Source organism: Anas acuta, chromosome 20 (assembly GCF_963932015.1).
Source record: "Anas acuta chromosome 20, bAnaAcu1.1, whole genome shotgun sequence".
Classification (NCBI taxonomy): domain Eukaryota; kingdom Metazoa; phylum Chordata; class Aves; order Anseriformes; family Anatidae; genus Anas; species Anas acuta.
Window position 1 is genome coordinate 709,703 of NC_088998.1, and position 25,147 is coordinate 734,849.

Sequence of the window (25,147 nt, forward strand, 5' to 3'; positions counted from 1 at the left end):
CAGATGTTTTGCTTAAGATTCCAGCCCTGTGCATATTATCCCAGGATCTGAAAGCCAACTTGTCATCAGTTTGACTTCAGCAATACCTCTGACTTAAGTAAGGTTTTTGCCTACTCTGTGAAAGACCAGGGTTTAAAAGAATAAAATAATAAAGCTACCAGGGCTTTCATTTAAAGTGACTGGCTCAAGTTTAAGCTACAGGCTCTGCTCTGTTAAGCATATGAACTACAGATGCTATCTTAATTACCTTTTTGTTTTGCTCTTTTCAATATCATTTAGATAACATGAAAAAATTACTTTCTCCCTTTCCCGCTCCCTATTGTATCTATCCTATTATTTTTTGGTGTTAATGCATGTGTAAGTTGCACATGTGGTACATCAGAGGTAGAACACCTTGGATGTAGGTCTACTGAGGGAACGTGTCAGGAGTCAAACCATAAGAGTTTGAAATTTCAATCACTGTTGTCAATAAATTTGAGGGAGGGAAGCACACAAAGAACAGACTTGCAGAGCATAAGACGCTCCCCTGTAAAGCTGCTTTCATGATCCTACTCACACTTTAAACAATGAGCCTGTCTGGTACAGGAGACCTCTCAAAAGCCAAACAAAACGTGAATTTGGGGCTACAGAATGGGCTTTAGGATTTATATCTGAGCTCCCAACCCACTGTAGTAACAGATTCCATTGCATTCAGGTTGTGCCTTCACATATGTCTACCATTTATTTAAGAAAATAGAACTTCATACACTGGTAAAAATTGAAAACTAATGAAAAATACCTTTTATACATTGTAACACTTTCATTGGCTAAGCATTTAGGACAGATTTAAGTAATCAGTTTCTCTTTCATCCTTTCCTCCTGCATACATTATTCACTGCAGGTAACATTTTACCAATTTAACAATACCATTCCTTTATAAAAGCAGCTTGGCAAGAATTTTATAAACAGAACAAAGAACTCAGTACCTGTGTATAAATATATATAAAACTATAAAGGAGAGAATATGAAGTTTATAGTAAAATTCAGAGTCTGATTACACTAAGCAGCAGACTATTCCATCTGTCACACAGCACATGAAACAACTGCTTCTAAATACTGGATTTTATCTAAAGTTCAAATTGCAAATAATGGGCTCTAGCATAGGAGACTCTTCTTTCCCTTCTGTATTTTTCCAGGAAAATCAATGTATTTCAAAAAAAATAAATACAAACCTTTTTCTAAATAAATTAGAAGTAAATGGTACTTTTGATTCCATATAAATTCTTCATTAAAATTGAGAAAAAACAGAATCTCCAATAGAAAAGAACTTATGAATCTTACCTTTGTCAACTACATCCCATACTTCAACTTTAACAATATCATCAGTGGCTAAAAGCACAAAAAAAAAAAGACAGCGTCAAAAAAATCGGTTCAGCAAAATGAGCAACGCTCAACCCTTACCACACAGAGTCTAACCCAAAACTAGTACTGTCAAAGTAGATCAAAGTCAAAAGAAAACTAATTCTGGAGATTAAAAAACAAAACAAAACAAAACAAAAAAACTAAACACACACAACTAACACAAGACCTACTTTGGAAGGAACAGGCTGTAATCCAATACTGCGATATCTAAAAAATTTCTTAAAGATTCTTACTCGTATGACAGATTTCCTTCACATTTTATCAGAGATTTAAAATGTGTTATAAATATTTCATATGCATTTTTTATAGCATACAGAGGTTCTCATGTTTTTTCAGAAAAAATATAAATTTAATTTGAATAATGTCTGGTCTGAAAGCAAGGCATACAGCTGAAAAACGAAGGAATACACACATTTAAAGAAAATCCATCTTACTAAGGCCATTTTCACGTAAATGTTACAAAGAGTGCAGGCAGTCCAGCAGCCACAGAAATCCATTCTCTCTGCAAATTTCAAGTTGCACTCTATGAAAAATAAGGTATTACTGCAGCTTGTTAAGACGTAAAACTGCTAAAATCAGTAAATAATGGGCAGCAAGGTAGATTTGAGTTGCTAAAATTTGAAGCAAGACAAACAAAATTCTCACTAGAAAGACACTATGGCAAATACTGACAGCTAGCAGTTAAACTTTCAGTTGGCATGAGGGATGGGTAGCTTTGGTTAGAAATATATATTTCTCCTTTGTAAGACTGGTCATTCAGTAGGCTGTATTGTCCTTTATGATCTGTAAATCATAAAGAGGGATCTGGGGGTCGTGGTAGACAGCAAGTTGAATATGAGCCAGCAGTGTGCCCTGGCAGCCAGGAGGGCCAACCGTATCCTGGGGTGCATCAAGCACGGCATTGATAGTCAGTCGAGGGAGGTGATTGTCCCGCTTTACTCTGCACTGGTGTGGCCTCACCTCGAGTACTGTGTGCAGTTCTGGGCACCACAGTATAAAAAGGACATGAAACTGTTGGAGAGTGTCCAGAGGAGGGCTACGAAGATGGTGAAAGGCCTGGAGGGGAAGACGTACGAGGAACGGCTGAGGGCACTGGGCCTGTTCAGCCTGGAGAAGAGGAGGCTGAGGGGAGACCTCATCGCAGTCTACAACTTCCTCGTAAGGGGGTGTCGAGAGGCAGGAGACCTTTTCTCCATTAACACCAGCGACAGGACCCGCGGGAACGGGGTTAAGCTGAGGCAGGGGAAATTTAGGCTTGACATCAGGAAGAGGTTCTTCACAGAGAGGGTGGTTGCACACTGGAACAGGCTCCCCAGGGAAGTGGTCACTGCACCGAGCCTGACTGAATTTAAGAAGAGATTGGACTGTGCACTTAGTCACATGGTCTGAACTTGGGTAGACCTGTGCGGTGTCAAGAGTTGGACTTGATGATCCTTAAGGGTCCCTTCCAACTCAGGATATTCTATGATTCTATGATTCTATGATATTGAATCTGAATAAGCAGTCTGATCTTCACAAAGTTCCAAAACACAGTTACTTTTGGAAATGCTACAAAGTAAAGGTTGGACTTGGAGCAGCTCTGAACTTAAAGCAGCGGAACATGAAGATGATGGTGTCTGAGAGCAGAAAATAATCACATAGCATGGCAAGAGAATTTAGCTAAGCGCCATTGTCCAGCTGGGAAACATTTCCCCTACAGAATTCACTGTTGGCTTAACTTAAAGGTTTCAAAATATTGTAAATACAGATTTTGAATGATTGTAAAGCTTGATCCTCTGCTTCTGGAGCAATATCCCTTCTTATTTTTATGTATAAAGGTCAATCAGCAGCCTGTCTTTTTCCTCATAGCAACTCTCACTTACCTTCCCATTTGCTAGCAAGGAGGCATGGTACAAGATGAGGAGGCATGCCCGGGGTCAGCCCAGCCAGTACACCACAGGCCCAAATGGTGCCGAAAACACAACAGGCATACAGCAGCCTGCAGCCTTACACCCTCTGCCCAAACCATAACACTCCCCAAATTCAGTCTGGCCCCATATATTTCTACAAACCAACAAATCGGGTAGGGCTCAAGTCCAAATACTCGTGATTACTCGCCCAGCTGTATGAGCAGCTCTTTACACCCCAGACTGTGCATGAGGTTGCTCTCACTGGGGCATGGGATGCCTGAGGCCACGGTGCATGCGGGGTGTGCAGCCAGGCAGCGGGTGCTCAAGCACAGATCACCTATTTGAGTTCTGCCCCTAAGTTCATACCTGACAGCTGGGACTGGCAGTGCTGCTGCTGCCCTAAAAGAACGAGGGACAGACAGACGTGCCAAGTCAATCTTGGTGCCTTTCAACAGTCAAGACACTCTGCAAAGGGACTGAACATGCTTTCCCTTCTCAGGCAGCAAACCTTTCAGGGGTGCAGCAGGCATCCAGAAGGCAGTTTGATTTTTCCAGCAGCTCCACATGCAGCAGCACGTAAGCACTAAGAAGAGGTTTTTCCCAAGAAGTTGGAAAACCATTCCAAAATAGTCCGCTGGGGTGCCACACAGTGCTCTCCTAGGCCTGGTACCTAGTACTGGGACTTTGCTCCCAAGCTCCAGAGAACCCCACCTCCTTATGCTAACGTCAATGGACCTTCAGTAATGTTCTCCTGGTGGGTAATGAAATCCTGCTGAGCAGCAGCACTCCTAGATAGCTGAGGAGTTGAATTGTTTGACTAGGAAAGATCTCTCTATATCCTTTTATCTGAGGGGAAGTGTAGAACTTAGCTAAGAAACTACCTACACAAGATGTAAGAAAATTGTTTTCCATGTTGGTGGTGTTTTTGTTTTTTTTTTTTTTGTTTTTTTGTTTTTTTTTTCCCCTGTTAGCACCAGTGCTTCTGCTGGCCAGTAGCCAGTAAGTTCTTCCTTTTCATCACCAGCTTCATTCCTGATTATCCTGAACACACAAGAGGATAATTACTTTAGTGTTGCTTTGCTGACTTTTTTTTATGACTCACACAGCAGTAGGAGCAGCATTTCACCCTAATGGATTCTGAAGGCATGTCGCAGGAAGAAGAGTGCCAATACATCATTTTAATTCTATAATTTGGATCAGCACAAGCCATAGATCAAAACACTCAAATTTTTCTACTCTGTTGCTATTTCGCTAAGTACTTTGTAGCCAGTGGCACATTAAGGCACTGTTCTCACAGAACATGGGGAAGAGGTGAGAAGACTCAATTGCAAGTGTTTATTTAAAAATAAGAATCATTGTTTTACGGGTGGGTTCATATTTACTCTCACACAATTACATGACTCATTTCATATTCTTTGGATCACAAATCATACAGAGCAGAGCAACTCTGCAATTCCACACATCCATCTATATGGCACTCAAAGCATTGGAACAGAAGTATTTGTTAATTTTTATTTCGGACTCCCTTTTTGAGGCTGACAAAATGAGAATAAAATTAAATGACTCCCATACCCTAAAAAAAACATACATTAGAGTCGGGAATGGTAATTCCTTACTTAGATACAAAAAATTCTGTAACAGATACAACTGTTATACAACTGTCACAGAAAAGTGATTTCGTTCACTCCAAGTAGGAACAAGCATTGTAAGAATCCTTGAATATTTGACAGTGATATGATTAACATCTGTAAATATTTGCTGCCAACTACCTCATAACGTTTATTCAAGATAGCTTAAGAGCATGATCACAGGAAAAACAAAGTGTATTTTTCCTCTACAGATGAACTTAGCTAACAGGTCAGTAATTAGATCTGAGCCAATCTCTCAGAGCATGCACATCACCTATGGAACATTCTCTGAGCACGGAATGTACCTTGTGTATTTTTTTTAAAAAAGGAGGTTATTTTTACAAGTATTAAGGTCAGTAAAGAATTTCCTACTGGAAATTATTAGTAAAAAATAATATGGTGTTTTATCGAGTGAAATAAACACAAATGAAAGGCACAATTTCATGTACAGTCTTCCAGCAAATTGCAACAGCTTGACAACACTTGGCCTTGAGAAAAGTTCATTGCCATACGTACACATTGCTGCCAAATCTAACCAGGAAGCTCTATAAAGATGCATCCCATAAATACTAGAATTAAGAACTAGAAATGACCTGCGGTTACCAACTGACAATAAAAGCCATCCTCATGTGTAGCTGTTTTCTACCCTGGGACCACATCCATGTTGAACAAGCCAGTGCGTAAGTCTCAGCTCACTAAAAGGCAATACAGACCCTAAAATATGCAGAAACACATAAGGTGAATGGATCTTTCTATACAAGAAGCAGCCTTCAAACATCTTTTTGCATGTAACTGTTCACAAACACAAAAAGAATTAGGCATGAATAAGCCTCTTAGAAATCAAAAGCTGTATTTACAAACAGTACTAATATTACTGACATTGATTAGAGAGGAAACTAAAACTCAGAGGGTTTTACCTGTGGTAATGCAGAAAACCACAATTAACATTCAGTGCAATCTTTAGACTTAGACATCTAAAAATAAAGTATTCTGTGTCTCAGTCTGGTCTAAGTCTATTTAGGCTAAAGTAATTTTGATTTTAGAGATAGCTTCCATCATCCAAACAATTCATAAGCTCTACATTCACACATCAATAACCAATGTATTGATATGCTGGAAGAGAAGAGTATGAGTGTGGGGGAAGGATGGCACAGCTGAAATGCAATATGCCAGACATTTCGATGGAGATGGATACCACTGCATGAACACTGCAGATCTGTCAACACCTTGCAAGAGTAGATAGGCAGAACATCCATAACATTGTACCCAACATAAAGGTACTTTCATGAAGAAATGCAGAAGCTAACGAGCACACATTTGCAGCATGGCCATACAGCAGGTCCCTACCAAAGAATCTGAACACCTGTGACATCAGGCTTAGCTCAACATCAGATTGTGAATGTGAGAGAAAACCACTGCTGGACTGAGCAAGGACCTGTTTTTCTCCCCCATCCATGGCAGAGTGCAGCTATCCATCTGTGGTGGTTTTACTCGGGTGGACAGCTGAGCTCCACCACAGCCGCTCTCTCACTCCCCCTCCTCAAAGGAAAAGAGGGAGAAAAATACGATGCAAACAGCTCAGGGGTTGAGATAAGGACAGGGAGATCGCTAAATAATTATCATGATGGGCAAAACAGACTCAGAGTAGGGAGAAAGTAAAATTTATTGCCCGTTACTAACAAGCTAGAAAAGTGAGAAACAAAGGAAAGAAACCAAAAACACCTCCTCCCCCTGAGCAGTGCAGGGGAATGGGGGTTGTGGTCAGCCTATAGCACTTAGTCTCTGCCGCTCCTTCTCAATTGCCCTCTTAGAATCATAGAATCATTAGGGTTGGAAAAGCCCTCCAAGATCATCTGGTCCAACCACCCCCCTACCACCAATGTCACCCACTAAGCCATGTCCCTCAGCACCACGTCCAAACTTTCCTTGAACACCCCCAGGGATGGTGACAGCACCACCTCCCTGGGCAGCCCGTTCCAATGCCTGACTGCTCTTTCTGAGAAGAAATGTCTCCTAATTTCCAACTTACACCTCCCCTGGCACAACTTGAGGCCATTCCCTCTAGTCCTATTGTTAGGTATCTGTGAGAAGAGGCCAACCATCAGTTCCCCACAACTTCCTTTCAGGTAGTTGTAGAGAGTAATAAGGTTTCATCCCCCAAAACCAACTAGTTTACACTACCTTTTGTAGCCCCTACATCAAAGTGAGCGCTGTATTGTGAAGGACAGACGTATCCTACCTGAAACAGCCCCTAAAAAGCTGCTGCCCTGAACAAGCGGAGGGCAAAGGACCGAGGGGTCCTTCCCAGAGTACCAGCCCTACAAAAGCACTTACTCCATCCCTTTTCTTCCCCCACAGCAGGCCAGCACCATTGATACCTTACACACTGAGCAATACAGGCAGCAGCTCTCCCCAGGCCCCCTGCTCCTGTGTGAGCTCCTCTCCATGGGCTGCAGCTCCAGCCCACAATTTGCTCTGGCAGGGTTCCTCTGCAGGCTGCAGCCTCCTCCAGGCCACATCCACCTGCTCCACTGTGGTGTCCTCCACATGCTGCAGTGTGGAAACGTTCTACCATGGCACACCACAGGCTGCAGGCGGACAGTCTGCTTTACCATGGCTCTCTCCACAGGCCGCAGGAAACTTCTGCTCCAGCACCTGGAGCACCTCCTGCCCTCCTTCTGCACTGACCTTGGTGTCTGCAAGGCTGTTTCTCCTTGCTCTCCTCTCTCTCCCAGCTACTATTCTGCAGCAGTTTTGTTTTTGTTTATGTTTCCCCCTCCTCCCCCTTTCTTAGATGTGCTCTCACAGAGGCACAAACAACATCGCTTATTGGCTCAGCTCTGGGCAGCAGCAGCCCCCTTACCTAACATGGGGCAGCTTCTGGATTTTTCTCGCAGAAGCCACCCCTATGGTCCCCTGCTACTATAACCTTTCCATGTAAACACACTATACTACCCTTATAAACCTTTTCCACCTGTGTCAAGAAGGCAGCCAGTCTTCACAAGAGCATGAGAATCTCCAGAACTGCAGTTACCAGCTCCCTGTAAACATACAACAGCAGAATCGACCTTCTCTCCTTGCACTGACACCTACAAAGCCAATAGGGATTGTGAGAATAATGTCCCTAGGCAGATGGCCTGTCAACACACCCTGGGGCTCCACGATCATTAACATGAGACTTTGGCATGATGGCATCATCCAGCAAACACAAATTTTATTGCTAAATTAGACAAAATGGTGGGTTTTTTTATTGGTAAATTAGACAAAGCACCTGATGTTGTGCGCCTCTACTGTATGCTTTTATTTTATGTATAAGGAGACAGAGCAACTGCTTCAGAAAAAGAGGCAAAGTGGTGTGGATAAACTATATCTGATAGTAACAAACTGCTGACTTTTTTTTCAAAGCAACATCAGTCTTACAGAGCAAATTCATGCTTAGTAGTGCATGCCCCAAGGCTGTGGCATTTTTGATCAGGAATCTAAAAGCTTGACTTTAACACCCTCTGGAACCATAGTCTGATGCAATTTCAGTGCCTGCAGTGTCTTCTCCAGGCTAGATGCAGGGCTTTTAGAGCCACTTTACACTGCCAGAGCAGATGGGAAAGAAAAAAAAAAAATCACACCTCATCTCTCAAAAAAGCTACTGGTAAGATACTTCCATGTTTCAGTAAGTCAGCCTAGAGCTATTAGTACTACAACCATTTTTAAAACATCGTCATCACCAGTTAAGGGATGCTCTCTACATTTTAATCAGTGAAAGACTAGTTTACATCAAACTCTTCACTTGTACACAACAATGTAACACCAAGCAGGTTTAGCCTCAGAGACAGATTTTCATAATAAACCTGTTTCCATTAGCAAGTCAAGCGTATCACAAATACTTCAAATCTTTTGGATCACCTACTAAAAACCTTCCTAGAACTGCAACTTTCAAAGGTCTATTTTTTATCTCTTATATAGTTTGATTAAAATTATTGAAAATATGACTGAGAAACTGTGAATAATAAATTAAAATAAGATCAATGAGAGCTCACTTTATCTCCCAAGCATACACAGAAGAAGCAAATAAGGCTGCAGTGGAATTTCTGCCCCCAAGACATAGACCCGCTGTCCCATGACAGTGGCTCCTTCCACCCCCTTTCATCTTACTTTTGTAATTCCAGTGGATGCTGGTGACTTGGATCTCCTGAGTTGGAATATATTCCTCAATAAACTTCTTTCCCTGCAGTCGGTGCCAGAGTGTGGTTTTCCCAGTGTTCCTGTCCCCTCGGATAACAATTTTCACTGGGGAAAAGAGCAAGCAGATAAATAAAGTTGATTAAAAGCAAATCAAAGAATGCTGTGACGAGCCTGTTAACTTTTTGTGAGCATTATTCAGATGTAATTAGTTCTCCCATATTACACAGGCATGATGGGTTTTGTTAAAAAGCATGAGACTGTCATTAAAATTAGTGTTTATTCAGCTACTCACACTAGCTCAGCAAGAAGAGCCAACATCAAGATTGAAACTTCAGAATCTGCACAAGCTAGCTAAGTTGCTGCTCTTTTTGCCCTCCTGCATTTTTTCACCTGTAACCAGCCCTCTCTCATACCCTCTCTCTTTGCAAGCCTTTTATGTCAGGTTGCTTCTTCAATCACCTCCTCTACCATTCACATTTCTCCTTAAACACTTCTCATTCCTTGCAGAAATAATCACTTCCTAGAGCCAGTTGCCCCAAGTCAGCAAAAGCCCAAGGACCAGTTCTTAGCTGAGCTGAATTAGGCAGTGTCCCCTGTCCAGAGGTGTCAGTCTGGCACTGGTGCAAAAGTTCTTGCGGATGCTGTAGGAGAGCTGAGAGGCAGCTTCTGCTGAAGCCCTGACCATTTCTGCCAAAGGGACGAGGCAGTTAACGACACGAGGGTCTTACCTGAAATCACCACTGATAAATTCATCAAGCTGCCTCTGTTGATTGCCACAGTTCGAGTCAACTTAGATCACAATAAATCTACTTTACATGCACTAGAAACAAGCTAGGCTGAACCAAAACAAGCACACCGCTCTGGGGACATAATCAGCTTCAATAACAGAAATAAAAACAAGAAAAACTGAATCTCTGTTGCTCCCCTCTGTGGCAGGAGCTAGGTCTTAAACATTTTTAAGGCACAAACGTGCTGATGGCACTCAGCAAAGGCATTCTTAAAAATTGTGGTCTTAGGTACATAAGAACAGCTCCACTTCCACTGGCCTGCCTCAGGCCCAGCTGCCTAGGCCACCAGGCTGACCTAGCATGCCGCACACCCCTGCCTACTGCAAGGACCATCAGTCCATGCAAAATGCATTCAAGCCCACCCTGAGTAAAGAAGTGTCCAAAATATCTTGTCTTGCTGCAGGGCAAACAACGCATCTGCAGAGAGCATCGCCTGTACTGCTACCATAACCTGTACACAACCCAGCAAAGCAACTTCTTTAGCAACTAACACCATCGACTTCCACAGGCTACCCTAACATTATCTTGTTCTATCTGAAAATGGAATATGTTGTTTTCTAAATCTTCTGTTACATTATGGGACTTTTGTTTTTAAATACCATCTTTGTTTTAAGTGGTACAAGCCTACTGAGAATGATAAGCTGACTTGAACAGGACCAGAATTTTTATGCTTGCATCTGATACACAGGAGCTATTATCCACTAAAAAATGGGCCACTCAGAGACATCTAACGGCAGATTCAGGTGATTAGCATTACGTTACGCATCATCATTTGGGCAAGGGAATCTCAGACTGAAGGCTGCCTTCTGTTGTAACTCAGGAGTTACTGCAGGCATTTCAGAGAAAAATTTAAGAGTAACAGTGCCTGGAGTCTGTGGAAGAGGTTTGTCTGGTGAAATTCTGTGCTGCAGTTCTGCTATGCTATGGTTGCTGTTCTGCTCCCACCCACTAAGAGGTGTTGCTGTTTATTCTTTTACAAAAAGTTGCTTATTAAAATAGCAAAAGGGTAATTAAGATACAAAGAACAAAATATTTATAGAATGACTTCTTATACAGGTACCAAAGCATCTCTGTAGAGACAACAAACCATTTCCTGCATTTCCCATTGCCCTGTGTGTTTTTTTTTTTCATTCTTACAGATGGGGAAACAACCAAAGGAGGATTCCTTTGATATTTCTTAATGAATGAAATGCAGCAAGTCCATGCCACACAAAGAATAAGATCGTTTGTCCCCTTTAGAACCTGAACCTTTCAAAATGCTCTCACTGCCTACCTTAGAGAGATATTTAAAAAATCAGCTTCCTCTAAAAAGTACAGCACAAGACATTGACACAGTGAGTTTTAAGGGACAAGCAGACCCTTCCTCAGTCAGGCTGCTCTCAAGGTGCGCTTTCAGGACACCCACAGATGTCTCAGCTGTGAGCTCTTCCCCAGAAGGGGTCATCCCCAACTCCCCAGTTTTCCTATCGCTAACGCTTATGCAACTTATCAACTTATGCAGCCATTGTTGAGTTGGATCAAGAAACTGAACTGGCTGAAAACTAACCCTCATATTATTCATTTTCAGCACGCTCAGTTTCTTCCTCTAGCTCAAGTGCACAGCTGCATGAGCAGCAGGAGCAGTGCCGGCATGGCTGGGGGGGCAAGAAGATCACCCTCACCCCCCAGCAGCTACACTGAGACCAGCTTATGGTGCCTGTAGCAGCATGTGCTCCATTTGAACATGTCCAATGGCCCTTTTCAGGTTCAGTATTTTCTGTGTTAGGAACTCTCTCCTCCTACATAGTGTGTTAGTTTTCACCACTTTTTGTTCATTTGTTTGCTTCTGATGATTGGAAAAGTGTTTAAAAATAAAGCAGGAAGAAGGCAGGTCGTATAGATCATTTTCAGCAAAACAAAATCAGTATCTGAGACTTTGGATGGGGCAGGTCTACTCAATAACAGACATCTGCAAGACAGGAAGAGCTGAATGAGCTTCAGGGCACAGCCAGCCAGGTAAACCACAGGCCCAGGCTGTGTCTGAATGTGACAAGACCAGCAATTATGGGTGAGGTTAGTACTGTTACCTGTGGGATGTACACAGTTGCTACCTTATTTTGATTTCTAGTTAAACCAGTACTTACTGCAAACAGCCACAGCCTTGTAGCAAAGACAGCAGAATTATCTGTGGGAAAAAGGGTAGGGATTTGGAATAGATAAAAACGTGAGGAAAAAAATGAACAGATCACTTCTCATTCATTTTGTCACTGTGTCAGAAAAAATACAGGGATTTTAATTCTGCAAATGGGGAAACAGAAGCAGAGCAGCAAGGACACAGGCCTACAGACCGACTCAGGACTGGAAATTCCCAGCACTGCCCATATTCCTTCAGTATGCTGCAAAAGCTAAGGACTTCAGATCCCAGAGCAAAAATCCCTGAATATCTCTGCTAATAATCCCTGTATGAAGGGTCATAACCTTATTCTCATGAAGATGTTAGAGGCTGTGACTACAAGGCTGTAATTGGAACACTAAAAGCTAGTTCTGCCACAAAAAGAATCAGACATGATCTACAGACACCCCCAAGCATAACTCCTGGGGAGAAAAGGCCAGACAGCAGTCAAAGCAAGTTTCCCACACGTTACACAAACACCTGTGACAGCAGTAGGAAAAAAAAAAAGAGAGAAGGTGGGAAGCAGCTGGAAGAGACAAGGTATTTCTTCTGGAAACAGTAATGAGTGAAAATATTTAACAAAACTACAATCAGAAGTTGGGAAGTACTATGCTAAAACAACACAAAGAATGTAAGGACTACAATGCTCACAATAAGGATGCACCATACTCATTAAGTTTTGTCTTTTAAAGCATGTTTTAGACAGACGAGTAATAAGAGGAGGGACCAGGGCAATTCTTGGAGCTACTGACTATGATAGCTCAGCAGCACTGCATGTTTACGCCAGGGTGATGCCCACAGGGAGGACAGCAGCGGGTTTTATTGGGTGGCATGCACGTTAGACACATCTTTCAGAATAAAGCCCAGAGCAGAAGGTGCACTTCTGGGAAATGGGACCACTGGATTGAAAATACAGCACTTCCACGTCTCCTGTCACCAGTCATCAGTCTGCAATTCCCAAGAAGCCTTCTCATCCATGTAGCCCAGCCAGAGCCACTCATTTCACCCTTCTTTGGTCAGCACTGCCTTATGTAAACTTCCATGTTTGAATAACCTGGAACTGGTAATTCCTTCTGTAATTTGTCTTGTAATTTGTTTAAACCAGCACCGTTTCCAAAGGAACGAGATCCACCTCTGCCTCTCTATACCGAGCCTGTTCACTCAGGCCTTTGTTACTCTCCTGGGGCCAGCACAGCTCGCTGAACAGCAGCAGCCCTGGTCCAAGTGCAAAGCTAGCCCAACCAGAAAAAAAGAACAAGTTTTTACAAAAATTGGTTCTCCATGCCGGGAACCACAATGTCACATAAACAACCAAGCCATTAAAACCAAAACTGGTACAGACCCACTTCATTTTCATAATTTCTCTGTACCTTACGGAACTCTGGTGTTATTTGGGCTATAGTATGTAAAAACAGAAAAGCTCCATCCAGACGATAAAGGGAGCCAATAAGGAGTGTATGCCGGGAATGACATATGAAAACACTTTTGTTTCAAATTAGGATGCCCCATGCAGAAAAAGTGATTGCTGACGAGGGCTGTTAGTGGCCTTTGCTCTCACCAGAAATTTAAACCTACCCACTCTGCAACTTTCTTCCTTTTGAAAACTTACCTGAGTGGGAGGGAGACCATCAACGCAAATCTGTTGACTGAGGCTGTTTGGTTATGAAACCTACTTGACAGCCATGAAAGCTGGCACAGCCCAGCCCGCCCCAAATCCCACAGGAAAGAGGCATCAAAAACCATGTGATAAGGCCCAGGTCCCAGCCATTTGCTGCCACTTTATCAGCAAGCGTTTTCAGCACACTTATATTTCTGGTAAGTAAATGGGCTACGCTTCACAATCAATAATGGACTGTGGAAACAAGGAAGTATTTCTGTGGAACCAGTCATGACTGCACCCTTTGGTTTAGGGTTATGCAATTCCAGGGAAAAGGAAGAGTTTTAAAGACCCGTGTTAAAGATGGCTACAAAATGAATTTTGTACCCCCCTCTGTTCAATTCCACATTTCCTAAGAAAGGAGCATTGATAATACAAAGGATATGCAGCTCTCCCCTTTGCTTAGCAATGGCCCTTGCAACGCCCATACCCTCACCATGCTGGAACTCACCCTACTGATCCAATGCCATGGCTATGAGGGTGCTTCGAAATTCTTTCATAACCCTGCCCGTATCTCCTACGAACATTATATAACTGTGATACAGGGAAGAGTTACTATGGAGATTGGAAAGCTTCCCTTAAGGCAGGGACAGAAAGATGTGGTTTTATTCTTGATATAAAACCAGTGATTAGAACACAAATCTTGATGAGACCATGCTCAAAAGAAAAAGCTTTCCAGAGGCTTTTGGTAATGAGACAAAAAGAAACAAAGCTACAGTTGGTGGCTTAGCTGTTTGCATTTTTGGCCCTGCTCTATTAATGACAAGCAGGTACACATCCACAAAGGTTAGGTGGCAATGCAGTTTGTCAGCACCTAATGAAGAGCTGTCCCTTTTTACTGTTGTGCCAGCAGGATGCAGCTGATCTGTACCGCATGCAGCACAAACGTTTGCTGTTGAAACATCAACTCCTTTCTCTTACATAATTCACAAGTTGATATAAGCAACCTGGTCTCAAACATTTCCCACTGAAGCACAAGGATATGTTCTGGTCTGTGGGCTCTGCTAAGCCTCTGCAGAGATCAATAGTCTTCAACCAGATCTCCAGGTATGCTTTGAACGGTGCAGTGCTGTATGCCAAGGTGCAATAGTTTCATCTTCACCCCTCATCTCTCACTAGAAATTATGTCCCTTAACAATGTGTTTTTCTTGTCATATTCACAATTGCTTGCTAAGACACTCATTTTCTAAATTAAGGACTTCTGGAATATCTACCACATGTGTTCTGGGTAAATGCAGCAAACGCTCTCCCCAGCAAAGCTGAGAGCTTCCAAAACTTATCAGATTAAAAGCACAGTCAATAGTGACAACACTAAAAAAAAAAAAACAAAAAACAACACACCAAACCCTTGATGTGCTAATCTCTCCCTTCATTTACAATTTCAAATTAAGATACAGCACAAATTCTATTCCTCCATCACGTGTGCCTGCTCAGAAATTATTCAGTGCCACATTTACAAATCAGTCTCATTCCAAACTGCCACTCTCTCAGCTTCTTGCAGCCTGACTCCAGAGCGTGCCCATTCCCGCAGACGAGCTGATACTCGCAGCACTCTGTGGATGCAGATCTATTTTCAGCGCGAATGACAACTACTGTCCCCATCCCACTATTGTTACTTTGGGATGTGTTTCACATACTTACAGTGCCTTCCTGAAATACTGTATTAAGAGTAACCTTTACTGAGCTTCAGCAGAAAAAACAAAACTCTGAGCTTCAATACTGAAAGGGAAGAATTCTGAAAATGTTTCCTGAGAAAAGAGCAGGTGTATCAGTTGCAGAAACATAATCAGAATTAGATTATTTACCAAGGACACATAAAGGCATATACCACTCACCTTTTATTAAAGTCTGGCAGTGCAGAGCTTTTCAGCAGACCCTTATCATACAGCCGCTAGAGCTTAATTATAAATACCATTACCCTGGGCTGCAGGGAAGGTCACCCACACGCTCTTGATACTTTAACTGGCGGTAACCCATTTACAAAGAGCTCTCCCTGTGTCACAGTCAGCGTTAGGCATGCAGCCGTTCGGTACACCTCCCGCTGCCCGAGGACACCGCAGGTTCCCAAGTGCCACACCGACACCTAAAAGGTTGCCATCCTTCCTCTTCCCCCAGTTCTGCACGCTCTAAGGTTTAACTGCCAGCTTGGCTTTCGGCTGACTACCGGCAAAAGAGCCACCACGCCAACAGCGCCAGCGGGGGCCCTGGCCGCGGATGGGGCGGCCCCAGGGGGCTGCCCCCGACAGACCCCGGGGCCGGGCTGCGACTCACTGTTATACTGGACTCCCTTGGCAAACCTCCTCTGCAGAGCCTGGTTCATGGACTGCAGCCCCGCGGGGATGTTCTTGTCTCTGACCGCAGCCTGGTCCGAGCCCACCAGCTTCTTCAGGGCCGAGAACATCGTTCTGCTCCCGCGCCTCCGCCACCGCCGCCAGGAAGAAGGCCGCCGCTCCGGGGCTCAGGGGCAGGGCGGCCCCGGGGGGGGCATAAGGAGGGGAGGGCAAGGGCAGGGCACGGCTCGCGGGGCCCTCAGAGCTCGGCCGGGGCCGCTCGGGCCATGAGGGGCGTCCCGGGCGCGGCGGGGCGGGGGGGGCGCGGCCCGGCACGGCCCGGCCCGGGGGGGGGCGACGCGGCGGGGAAGGGGCTCGGCCGGGCCCCGCCGTCAGCCGGGCAGGGGGCGCTAACCGGGCATGGCCCGGGGCGGCGGGCAGGGCACGGGAAGGGGCGGGCGGGCTCCTGCGAGGGGCTCAGGGGGGTGGGGGGGGCCGGGCCGCGTCTCAGCCCCTATGGGCGCCGCGGCTCGGGGCCGGGCGCGGGCCTGCCGCCGCCATCTTGCCTCTTCCGCCTCGCCGCCAGGGACGGAGCGCGCGCGGCGCCTGCTACGGAGGCCGGCGGGGACCGGCGGGGCCGGGGGGGCGGGGCGGGGGCTGGCCCCGCGCACACCGGGACCCCTCCGCCCCCGCCCCCCGCCCCCTCCGCCCCTCGCACTGCTCCGTCTCCCTCCGAGCCCCCCGTGACCACTGCAGGGGCCCTGGTCCTGCCCCGTGACCCCCCCCCGCCTCCCTGTGACCCCCCCCGTGCCCCCGAAGTCCCCTCCTGGGACCCCCCCCGTCTGCTCCGCCCCCCCCAGCCCTCTCCCACAGCCCCTCCAGAACCCCCAGCCCTCCCCGTGATCGTTCCCCGTCCCTCCCAGCCTCTCGTGAGCCCGCAGCCCCCCACCCCGTGCCCCCCATCTCCAGTTCCCAGCTGAGGCCCAGGGGTGCCAGCAAGGCTCTGGGCTCTGAGCACCCCCAGTGCTGGGCTCCCCCTCACGTGTGCCAGGGCCCCCAGTGTCCTGGGGGGGCACAACCCACAGGGTCTGCTCACACCAAGGATGAGGCTCAGACTGCACAGCGAGAGAGCCTCACCAAAACCCGTGGTGCCACCGTGCCCCATCTGTGAGATGCAGCACTGATTATTCACCCTCAGGGAGGAACAGGTGCCTGGCCCCCCCGTGCTGCTTCCTTCCCGTCTGCCCCCACCCAGCAGGACGTCAGAGCCCCTGGCTGCCCCTGTTGGCACCCCTGCACCATGCAGGTGGTGGGCAGCAGGACTGAGGCAGGGACAGGGGCTTAGCAGACAGCACCCAGCAGCCCTGCCAGGAGGGACACCACAGGGGAGGCCAGTGAGGACTCAACAGCATCCTCTGCCGCTCATCGCCGGCTCTGGGATGGACACTAGGCTTGTTGGTTACTTTAAAGACATTTACTGTTGAAGACATCTCCTGCACCACCAGGAGCTCATGCGAGGCCCTTGTTCCAGTGCTCGGTGCTCGTCTTCCACCCACATCAGTTTGACAGATGCAGAAACTCCTCATCCTCTGCAAGCAGAGCAGTGTGCAGTATGACAGGCAGACCCACAGACCCCATCCTCACACCCCGCCATGCCCCACAGACAGGTGGCAATGGTTGATGCTTCCTGCTTTGTCACTTTGTCCCTGCTGTCAGTGATAAGGGAAGCAGTCTGGACTCTCTGTACATCCCTTTGCTGTCCAGGGATGTTACTTCATATCCCACCTCAGTGGCATTAATACACTTTATACTGGTGACAAGATAATAAAAGATGGGTTCTGTCCTGAGACCCATTACTTTGTCCCCATTCCCCATCTGCTGGGCTCCCACCCAGCTCCTGCTGCTTGCCGTTATCAGTATCAGGCTCATGCAGGGCTGTGGCTGAACGTCCCTGAGCTCACTCTCTTCTGCAGTAAGATCTCCCCTGCTACACTGATGAAAATGAGAATGCTTGTCCATCTGTCCTGGGGGCAGAGCAGGCCTTTAGATTCTCCAAAAGGGTTTCAATATGGAAACCCTTGTGCTGACTAGATCTGGAGGCTCTGGAGGGCATCGCATGGAGGGTACACTCTGGGTGCACCCAGGGTCCCTATTTGGTGTCAGGGTCCCTTTACCCCTTCAAATTTTTCAGCTGCTACTCCCACTGACATTTCTGCCACCTCCACTGCTCCCGACTGCACTCTGGCCTCCTCGGGGCCTTTCCCCCTGTTACCACAAACATTTTTAAGTTCAACAGCCTTGGTGCATCTGCAGCCTATACACACATTCCCCATGTGTGATGCTGTCTGTAGATTGATGATCTTTTCCTTGGTCCGTCAGAGGACTGGACCCAGGACAGACCCACTCCAGCTGCCGGCAGACCCAGTGCTCCCGGATGCAGTCTGGAGCAGACAAGATGTGCAGGCAGTGCCCGCCCGCTTGCTGCCCCAGCCCCTGACACACTGCAGTGCCGTACCTGCCAGTGGAGGAGCCCCGCAGTACTCCTTGCACTCCTTCTCCGAGTAGAACTGGTTCCCATTGCCCTTGCAGCCTCCGTAGCTGAACTTGATGCACTTGCCCTGAGCCGCATCAAAGGCCCAGCGCAGCACTGGCTTCTGGCAGGGCCCCTGGACGATGGGCAGCCTGCAGGCAGCTGCAGGGAGAGGGGGCTGCGGCAGGCCAGCAGGACCAGGACCCCCGTGGACACACAGGGCTCGGGGTTGCACGCAGTCCCCTCTGGGGCTGGGGTGAAGGCCTCACCTCACCCACCCTCCACATCCCTTCACCCCCTGCCCAGCCCCATGCCTGCTCACCCTCAGTCCGGCACGCCTGCAAGCAGCCCTTCTCTGAGTAGAAGTTGTTGCCATTGCCCAGGCAGCCACCATAGAGGAAGGTCTCGCAGGCCATGGAAGAAACATTGTAGAAGAAGCGGGAGAGCATCCCGCTGCAGGGCCCAGGGTCCCGGCTCAGCCGGCATGCATCTGCAGGTGAGCACAACACGCGTTGTGGCAGGACAAGGGGGCGCAGGGATGCCTGCCACAGCCCCTCTGCCAGGACCCACCTTCCTTGTTGCCAACATATGGGGGCAAGGGTCCCGCGGCTGAGCCCTCCTCAGGTGGCAGCACTGCTCTCCGCGCCCTCTGCTCCGGGATAAAGAAGCACAAAGCTGCTGTCAGCCCTGCCTGCCCTTCTGCCTCTGGTGACAAGCTCCCCTAGTGCCCCCATACATCATTCATCGGCCTGGGGTCAGTCATGGCCTTCTGAGCCCTGTGCTCATCCCAGACATGGGACAGAATCATGCATTTTGGGTAAAGACACCCAAAGTGCCCTGGCCATGCCCTATGCCGGGCTGAGGACATGTCTCTGCTCCCACTGACACAGGGTGTTGCAATCTCCAGATGTATCTATCCTCAGCTGGACTGTTTCTCCTATGAAGTCCCATCCCCTCTTGAAAAAACTTTTAAACTCAACACTACAAGACTGGGACGTGCTGGATGACAGCAGCTGGAGCATTAGTAGGGCAATGAGCTGCCTCCCCCACTGGGGAAGGGAGTCTTCAGCCCAGCTGGAGCACTCAGGAGGCAGGCAAAGGGCACAGAGACACCAGGCTTCATGTGCTGCAACTTCTACCCTACAAAAGAATCAGAGTAGGAAAGGGACATTGCTTTCTACTTGGAAGTGAGCCCTAGCAACACCTGATGCACCTGTGACCCCTGTCCTTGCAGCCTTTGCCCTGTCCTTGCAGGCAAAGCCCATTCCCATCCTTAATTCATTCCAGGAGGTCCTGGCTGGAGCACTCACCTCAGGGGCAGTGGCAGTCTCCTGGGGGACACATTCACCTGGCCCAGATGACAGAAGAGAAGATCAGCAGCTTGAGAGGGGTGGTCCCCTTTCTACCTCATCCCAACAAAGCTGTCATCTCTCCTCCCTCCATCCTGGCCCTCCCTTCTTCTCCCCAACCTTGCAGACCAAGAAGGAGCAGCCTCAGCACACCATCACGTCAGGGGCACAGGCAGCAGAAGAGGCACATGCCTTGCATGCATTACCTTTGTTGACCAGGATGAAGATGGAGTCCGCAGGGATGCCCATCTCCAGAGCCAGCTGCCGGAAGGCATCGGTGAGGTCCTCCCGCAGCTCTGGGCTTCTCCCTGGCAAGGGCAAGGAACAGGCTGTCAGCAGGGTCAGCAGTGGCAAGAGTCTGTGTGGAGCCCCCAGCAGCCACAGACCTGCAGAGCCCAGGCAGCTGCAGGCCCAGTACAAGTCCTACCAACCTCTCCTCCATTATTCTTGACCAGAGTTGGTCAAGGGCTTGGTTAACATTGTTTACATGTCTCCCAGTCATGAAAGACAGCATCTCCTGCAACTTCAGGATCTGGGTTTCCCAAGCAAATCTTGTTCATCCCAAATAACACTCTGGTTTGAATTGTGTGATGTGGCTCTAAAAGTGAGCCATAAAACTCAACCTCTTTGGTGTCAAAGATGAGCTGACTCAAGGCACCACCTCCAAAGCCACACTCAAGTCCCTCAAAGACAAGCAAAGAGTGGTGTTACTGAGCCCACCTAAAGGCCTACTTGCCCACAGTGCCATAGCCAGACATACCATATAGCTTCAGTGTGGTGGTTGGACCATAACTACTTGTCTTCTTCATCAGAATGACTGCGTATTCTTCATAGTTGGTGCGAAGCACATAGGACTTGATAGACACATCCCATTCTAGGTGAGACAGCAATACAGGGGACATCATTCCTGCCCCTCAGGAAGGAACAGGTATAGACGACAGTGACAGAGCTGGGGGGTGAAATCAAGCAGCTAATTCAGGAAATTATGAAATTATTAGGAGGCAGGCACAACCCTGACACGCTTTCACCTCACCAGCCTCTTATTAGTTGAGGGGACTGTAATCCAAAGTTTGCAGACAACTGAGATACCATCAATGCTCCTTAAATGTGGCTGGTGGGAGCCTGTCCCAGATTGGGACCCTGGGGATGAGACAGATCTGCTGGAATATCTCATAGTCCTGTACCTATGCAGGCAGCTCTGAAACAGTTTCCCTAAGACCCTCTTTCCTTGTCTGGAAACAACCCACGCTACAGAGTAACCTCCTCTCCCTGAGCCCTGCTCCCTTGAACCACTTCCCCAGCCACCAGCTGTATCCTTTGAGGCCTGGCACTGATTCACATCCTGTGAGCACACAGCAGCTCTTAGGGCTCAGCAGGCCAGCAGTGAGCCCAACTTACTAGGATTATAGTAGGTGTATTTGCCAGGGGTGCTGGTCTTCTGGTACTCTCCTGAGATGTGAGTGCAGTCACCTTGCCTGGATGAAGGAGTAAAAGAATAAACATCTTCAGGTCATCTCTTTTCCTATTTATCTTGTGAAAACTGTGCCTGGAGCAACCAGATTGCCCATGGCACAGGATCCCTGAAATCCCTGAGCACCCACAGCACTGCTCGTACCGCAACCTGGTGCTGATTGTGCTGATCTGGTCGGCACTGGGGCCAGGGCCCAGCACCAGTGTGCCCATGTTGAACTTCTCCTTGTAGTTCTTCATCCACTTGCAGGTGGTGCCAATGGCTACATCGTACCATTTCCCATACATCTGTGGGGAAAAGAAAAGGACATATCTGCCACACACCTCCTCCACCAAGGTAGGATATCCCATGGCTTTCTGCAAAGCTGAAATATTCACAACCAAGAAGCCAACTGGTGAGCTATGGTGAAAGGTGCTGGGGTCAGAGCTGCCATAGGAAAGTGACCAGCACTCAGCAGGATTTCCAACTCAGTGGTCACCCATCTTCCACAGCTTCCCAGGCTTCTGTGCTTGGATCTCTGACAGCATTCGAGAGCTGTCTGTCAGAAGAGGTGGCAGCCCAGATGTCCCAGCTTTACAGCAGTTTCATGCTGAACTGCTGGGGAAGCGAGGGTCAGAGCTGGACTCCTGTTGCCCACGTGTGCTTACCACTGGGCAGGATACTGGCCCCTTCTCCCCTCCATTTCTGTCACTTTTACATGGGGGACAGGCAGTCCCTGGGAACAGAGTGGGGTCCCCATGCCCTGGGCAGTGTCTGTGTGTCTCCTGTTCACCAGGAAGGGCGGCTGGTACCCAGCGGAGCCTAGACCCATGTGCATGTTGGGTATGCAGAGCTGGGCAGGGGACAGAGGTGCCTGCAGGAGACCTGGGGGGGGGGGGCTGGAGGGGGCAGGCTGCATCCCACACACATTCTGGGGCTTCTGGTGTGCCCTGCCACAGCAAGGCACCTTAGTCTGGACAGATGAACAGACTGGGATTCATCTGCCCTGCCTGTGTGTTTGCTGGGGTGAGGCCATCCCAAGGGCTGAATCCCCCCCAGACCAGCACCCAGGGAGATCTGCGCTGCCAGCACCAGCCCTGCACAACCCATTATGGGAAATGTCACCCTTCTTGCTAGAGAAAAATGAAATAGCTTTCTCCCATCCCTACTACCCCCGATATCCAGGGACCGCAAGCCGCTGTTACCCGCTCAGCTTCAAAATTCTCCTGCACTTGGATGTCTTCATCCTGGTCCCCAATGGGGGTTCCGCTGGCCATGGCGAAGAGGAGGAGAGAAAGGAGACCCCAAAACATTGTGTCTGGTGGCTTCAGAGTGCTGCTAAGTGCCACCGCGCTGGAGGGATCCGTGTTTCTGCACTGTCCTCACTGCGCAGCCGCGTGACCTTCAGACCTCAGAGAACAGGGCCAGCGGGGCAGCCAGCCTGGCGGGGGCCGGGCAGGTAGACGTGGGGGCAGCTCCTGGCCCTGCAGACCTGGCCATGTGGCCTGAGCTCACCATGGCCCAAGCAGCACAGAGCCAAACATCCATGAGAGCTCCTCACCTCACCTGTTCCTACACCACCTCTTGGCCCACGCACAGACCAGGACCTGTCTTATTCTATGTTATGATTTGTATTCCTGCCCTGGGATCCTATAAGGAGCCGGGATGGTGCCCGCAGTGCTGGACTAACCTGACCCTGCAGAGAGAGGACCGAGAGGTCCCCAGCACGCATCACGAGCTCCTCGCTCCTCAGCAGTGCCCACAGGGAGCGGAGCCCAGCAGCCAGATCCCCTCCTGGCAGCAGGGCTGAGACTCTCCCTGGGGGTCCCAAGCGGGTGGCCAAGGCCTGGGGCGGGCGGGGTGGCACCCACCCTGCGCTGAGGGGCCTGGGGCCCGGCACGCATGGGTGGCACGGGCCCAGCGTCTGTCCCCACGACTGTTTGCCTTCTCAGGATGATTAACTGAAACCAAACAGCCGGAGGAAATGGCAAACAGAGCAAAGGGCAGGAGCCCCTCTTGCAGCCGGCCGGTATCTCAATATTTGCAGAGAAGGCCGAGAGCTGCAGGCACGCTTGCAGCAGCCGGCCGGACTTTCACCCCCTCCTCCTGCCGTCCCCAGGGCAGCGCTCGTCGGGCCCAGCAGGTGGCGGCACCGGGCGGGCAGCTCCGCCCGGCCGAACCCCCCGGCCCCCTCCGGGCCGCCCTCGGGAGCAGGCCGAGCCCTGGCCGTGCGGTGGCCGGACCGAGCCCGCCTCGTCGCGCGTCCCTCTAGGGGAGCCCGTCCGTGCCCCGCTGCCCCCGGCCCTGCCGCCGCTAGGTGGCAGCCGGCGGCCAGGAAAAGCCGCGGCGCCGCCGGGCCCCGGGGCGGCCTCGCGAAGCCAGGAGCGGGGCCGGGAGGCGCGGGCGAGGCAGGGCCGCAGCGCGTGGCCGCGGGCAGGCTCCGTGCTCGCCGCTCTGCCCCGCCGCGGGCACGGCCGGCACCGCCCGCGTCCCGTCACGCTGCGGGCCCGGGGCGCAGCCAGGCCCCGCGGGTACCGCGCGGCTGCGAAAGGCGGGGAGCAGCACAACCGGCTGCGAAACCCAGCTCCTGCACATCACCAGCCCTGTGCCCGGAAAGGCTGGGGATGCAGTGCAGCTCGCCAGCCCCATGCTCTCCTCCAAAAATATGCTCCCTGTCCCTGTCCCTGTCCCTGTCCCCAGGGCTGTGGCCATGTTTGCACCAGGACTACTGAATGGAGGGGGATGGAGAAGCCCCACATGCTGCCGAGTGCAGGGCTGCGGTGGCAGCCTCGGCAGGGCACAGCTCTCCAGGCCCAGGGGTGCACGGACCCAGCATCAGGGGCCCCATGCTGGCACCAGCAGGCTGCCCTGGGGCAGCCGCGGCTCCAGCACTGGGGGCAGGAGGTGCCCACGGGGCCCTCCGGCAGGGCTCGGGGCCACAGGGACCCTGCGGGATCCGTGGGGTATGGGCTGCTGCCAGCTGGCAAGGAAGGGCGGCCAGCATGTTGGTTTCAGACCAGTTTGGACAGAAACCAAACGCAGGGAGAAACTGCCATGAAATTCCTGCGGAACAACCCCCCAACCTCACTGCTCTGACTCAAACCTCCCTTTTATACCCACTCAGTTTCAGGCCCCTCTCCTGCAGGCACTGCAGGTGTCCCAACTCTCCTGTGGCTGTCTGGGGGTTTGTGGAACATCAGACAGACTCTGCAGGGTAAAGGCCACCAAGATTCAGTGTTCATCACTGGAAAAATGAGACACTAAGAGCCTGACTCCACTTCTCTCCTGCTCTCCAGCATCTACCATGATGGAGATGCCCCCTCAAACCATTAGAGGGGGCATCCCTGCCTCATCCTTCCACTGTCCCTTTGCAAACCAGTTGTTCACTGAGCTCATCCAGTCCCTTTCTGAACTTGCCAGTGTTATCTGGCTCCCCTACTCCCTGTGGCAACAAGCCCTTGAAGTTCAAAACCTGCTATATAATGAAGTTTTTTTTTTTTTATTTTCAACCTATCTCCCGCCAGCACTCCTTACTCCAAGGACTGCTGGAGTGTTACAGTTTCATGCTCAGCTTGTCCACCACCCTCATGATTTTGCAGGCCTCAGTCATATCTGCTCTTGGCTCTCCTCTCTCAAGGCAGGAGGTCTCAGCTTTTCCAGTCCCCTATCATACAACAGGCAATACATCTCATCAGTTGTTACAAAGCAGGTCCAGAGAAAGCTGACTACTCATTTCCTTGTTCAGCTGTGGAAACAGGAGCTCAAGCACACAGCACCCAAGGTAAGTCTTTCCAAGATTTTCTACAGTGTCAAAACACTTGCCATCTTGTTCCCAAGACTTTGCTGATTACACA

General features: G+C 49.2%; 2 protein-coding genes across 4 annotated transcripts in view; both read right to left on the reverse strand.

Annotated features, from left to right (window-relative positions):
- RABL6 (RAB, member RAS oncogene family like 6) overlaps positions 1 to 16,556 on the reverse strand; it is a 57,913-nt gene extending 41,357 nt beyond the window's left edge. Inside the window, exons 1-4 of one of the 3 annotated variants that reach the window (XM_068657112.1) lie at positions 15,966 to 16,555; positions 12,009 to 12,049; positions 9,068 to 9,202; positions 1,321 to 1,368 (exon numbers count right to left, since the gene is read on the reverse strand). In XM_068657112.1, the coding sequence (XP_068513213.1) occupies positions 1,321 to 1,368; positions 9,068 to 9,202; position 12,009 (184 nt within the window). In that variant the 5' untranslated portion in view covers positions 12,010 to 12,049; positions 15,966 to 16,555. Of the gene's footprint in view, positions 1 to 1,320; positions 1,369 to 9,067; positions 9,203 to 12,008; positions 12,050 to 15,965 lie in introns of all 3 variants that reach the window. The other 2 variants (XM_068657111.1, XM_068657113.1) reach the window with 2 other exon arrangements.
- Positions 16,557 to 17,416: 860 nt separating this feature from the next.
- AMBP (alpha-1-microglobulin/bikunin precursor) lies at positions 17,417 to 22,692 on the reverse strand. The gene is made up of 10 exons (XM_068657001.1): positions 22,499 to 22,692; positions 21,459 to 21,601; positions 21,242 to 21,318; positions 20,604 to 20,717; positions 20,050 to 20,151; positions 19,805 to 19,842; positions 19,065 to 19,143; positions 18,817 to 18,984; positions 18,480 to 18,656; positions 17,417 to 17,553 (listed from the first exon to the last, which is right to left on the reverse strand). The coding sequence occupies exons 1-10, from the start codon at positions 22,604 to 22,606 to the stop codon at positions 17,522 to 17,524; spliced, it is 1,038 nt and encodes a 345-aa protein (XP_068513102.1). The 5' UTR covers positions 22,607 to 22,692; the 3' UTR covers positions 17,417 to 17,521.
- Between the last annotated feature and the right edge of the window lie 2,455 nt (positions 22,693 to 25,147).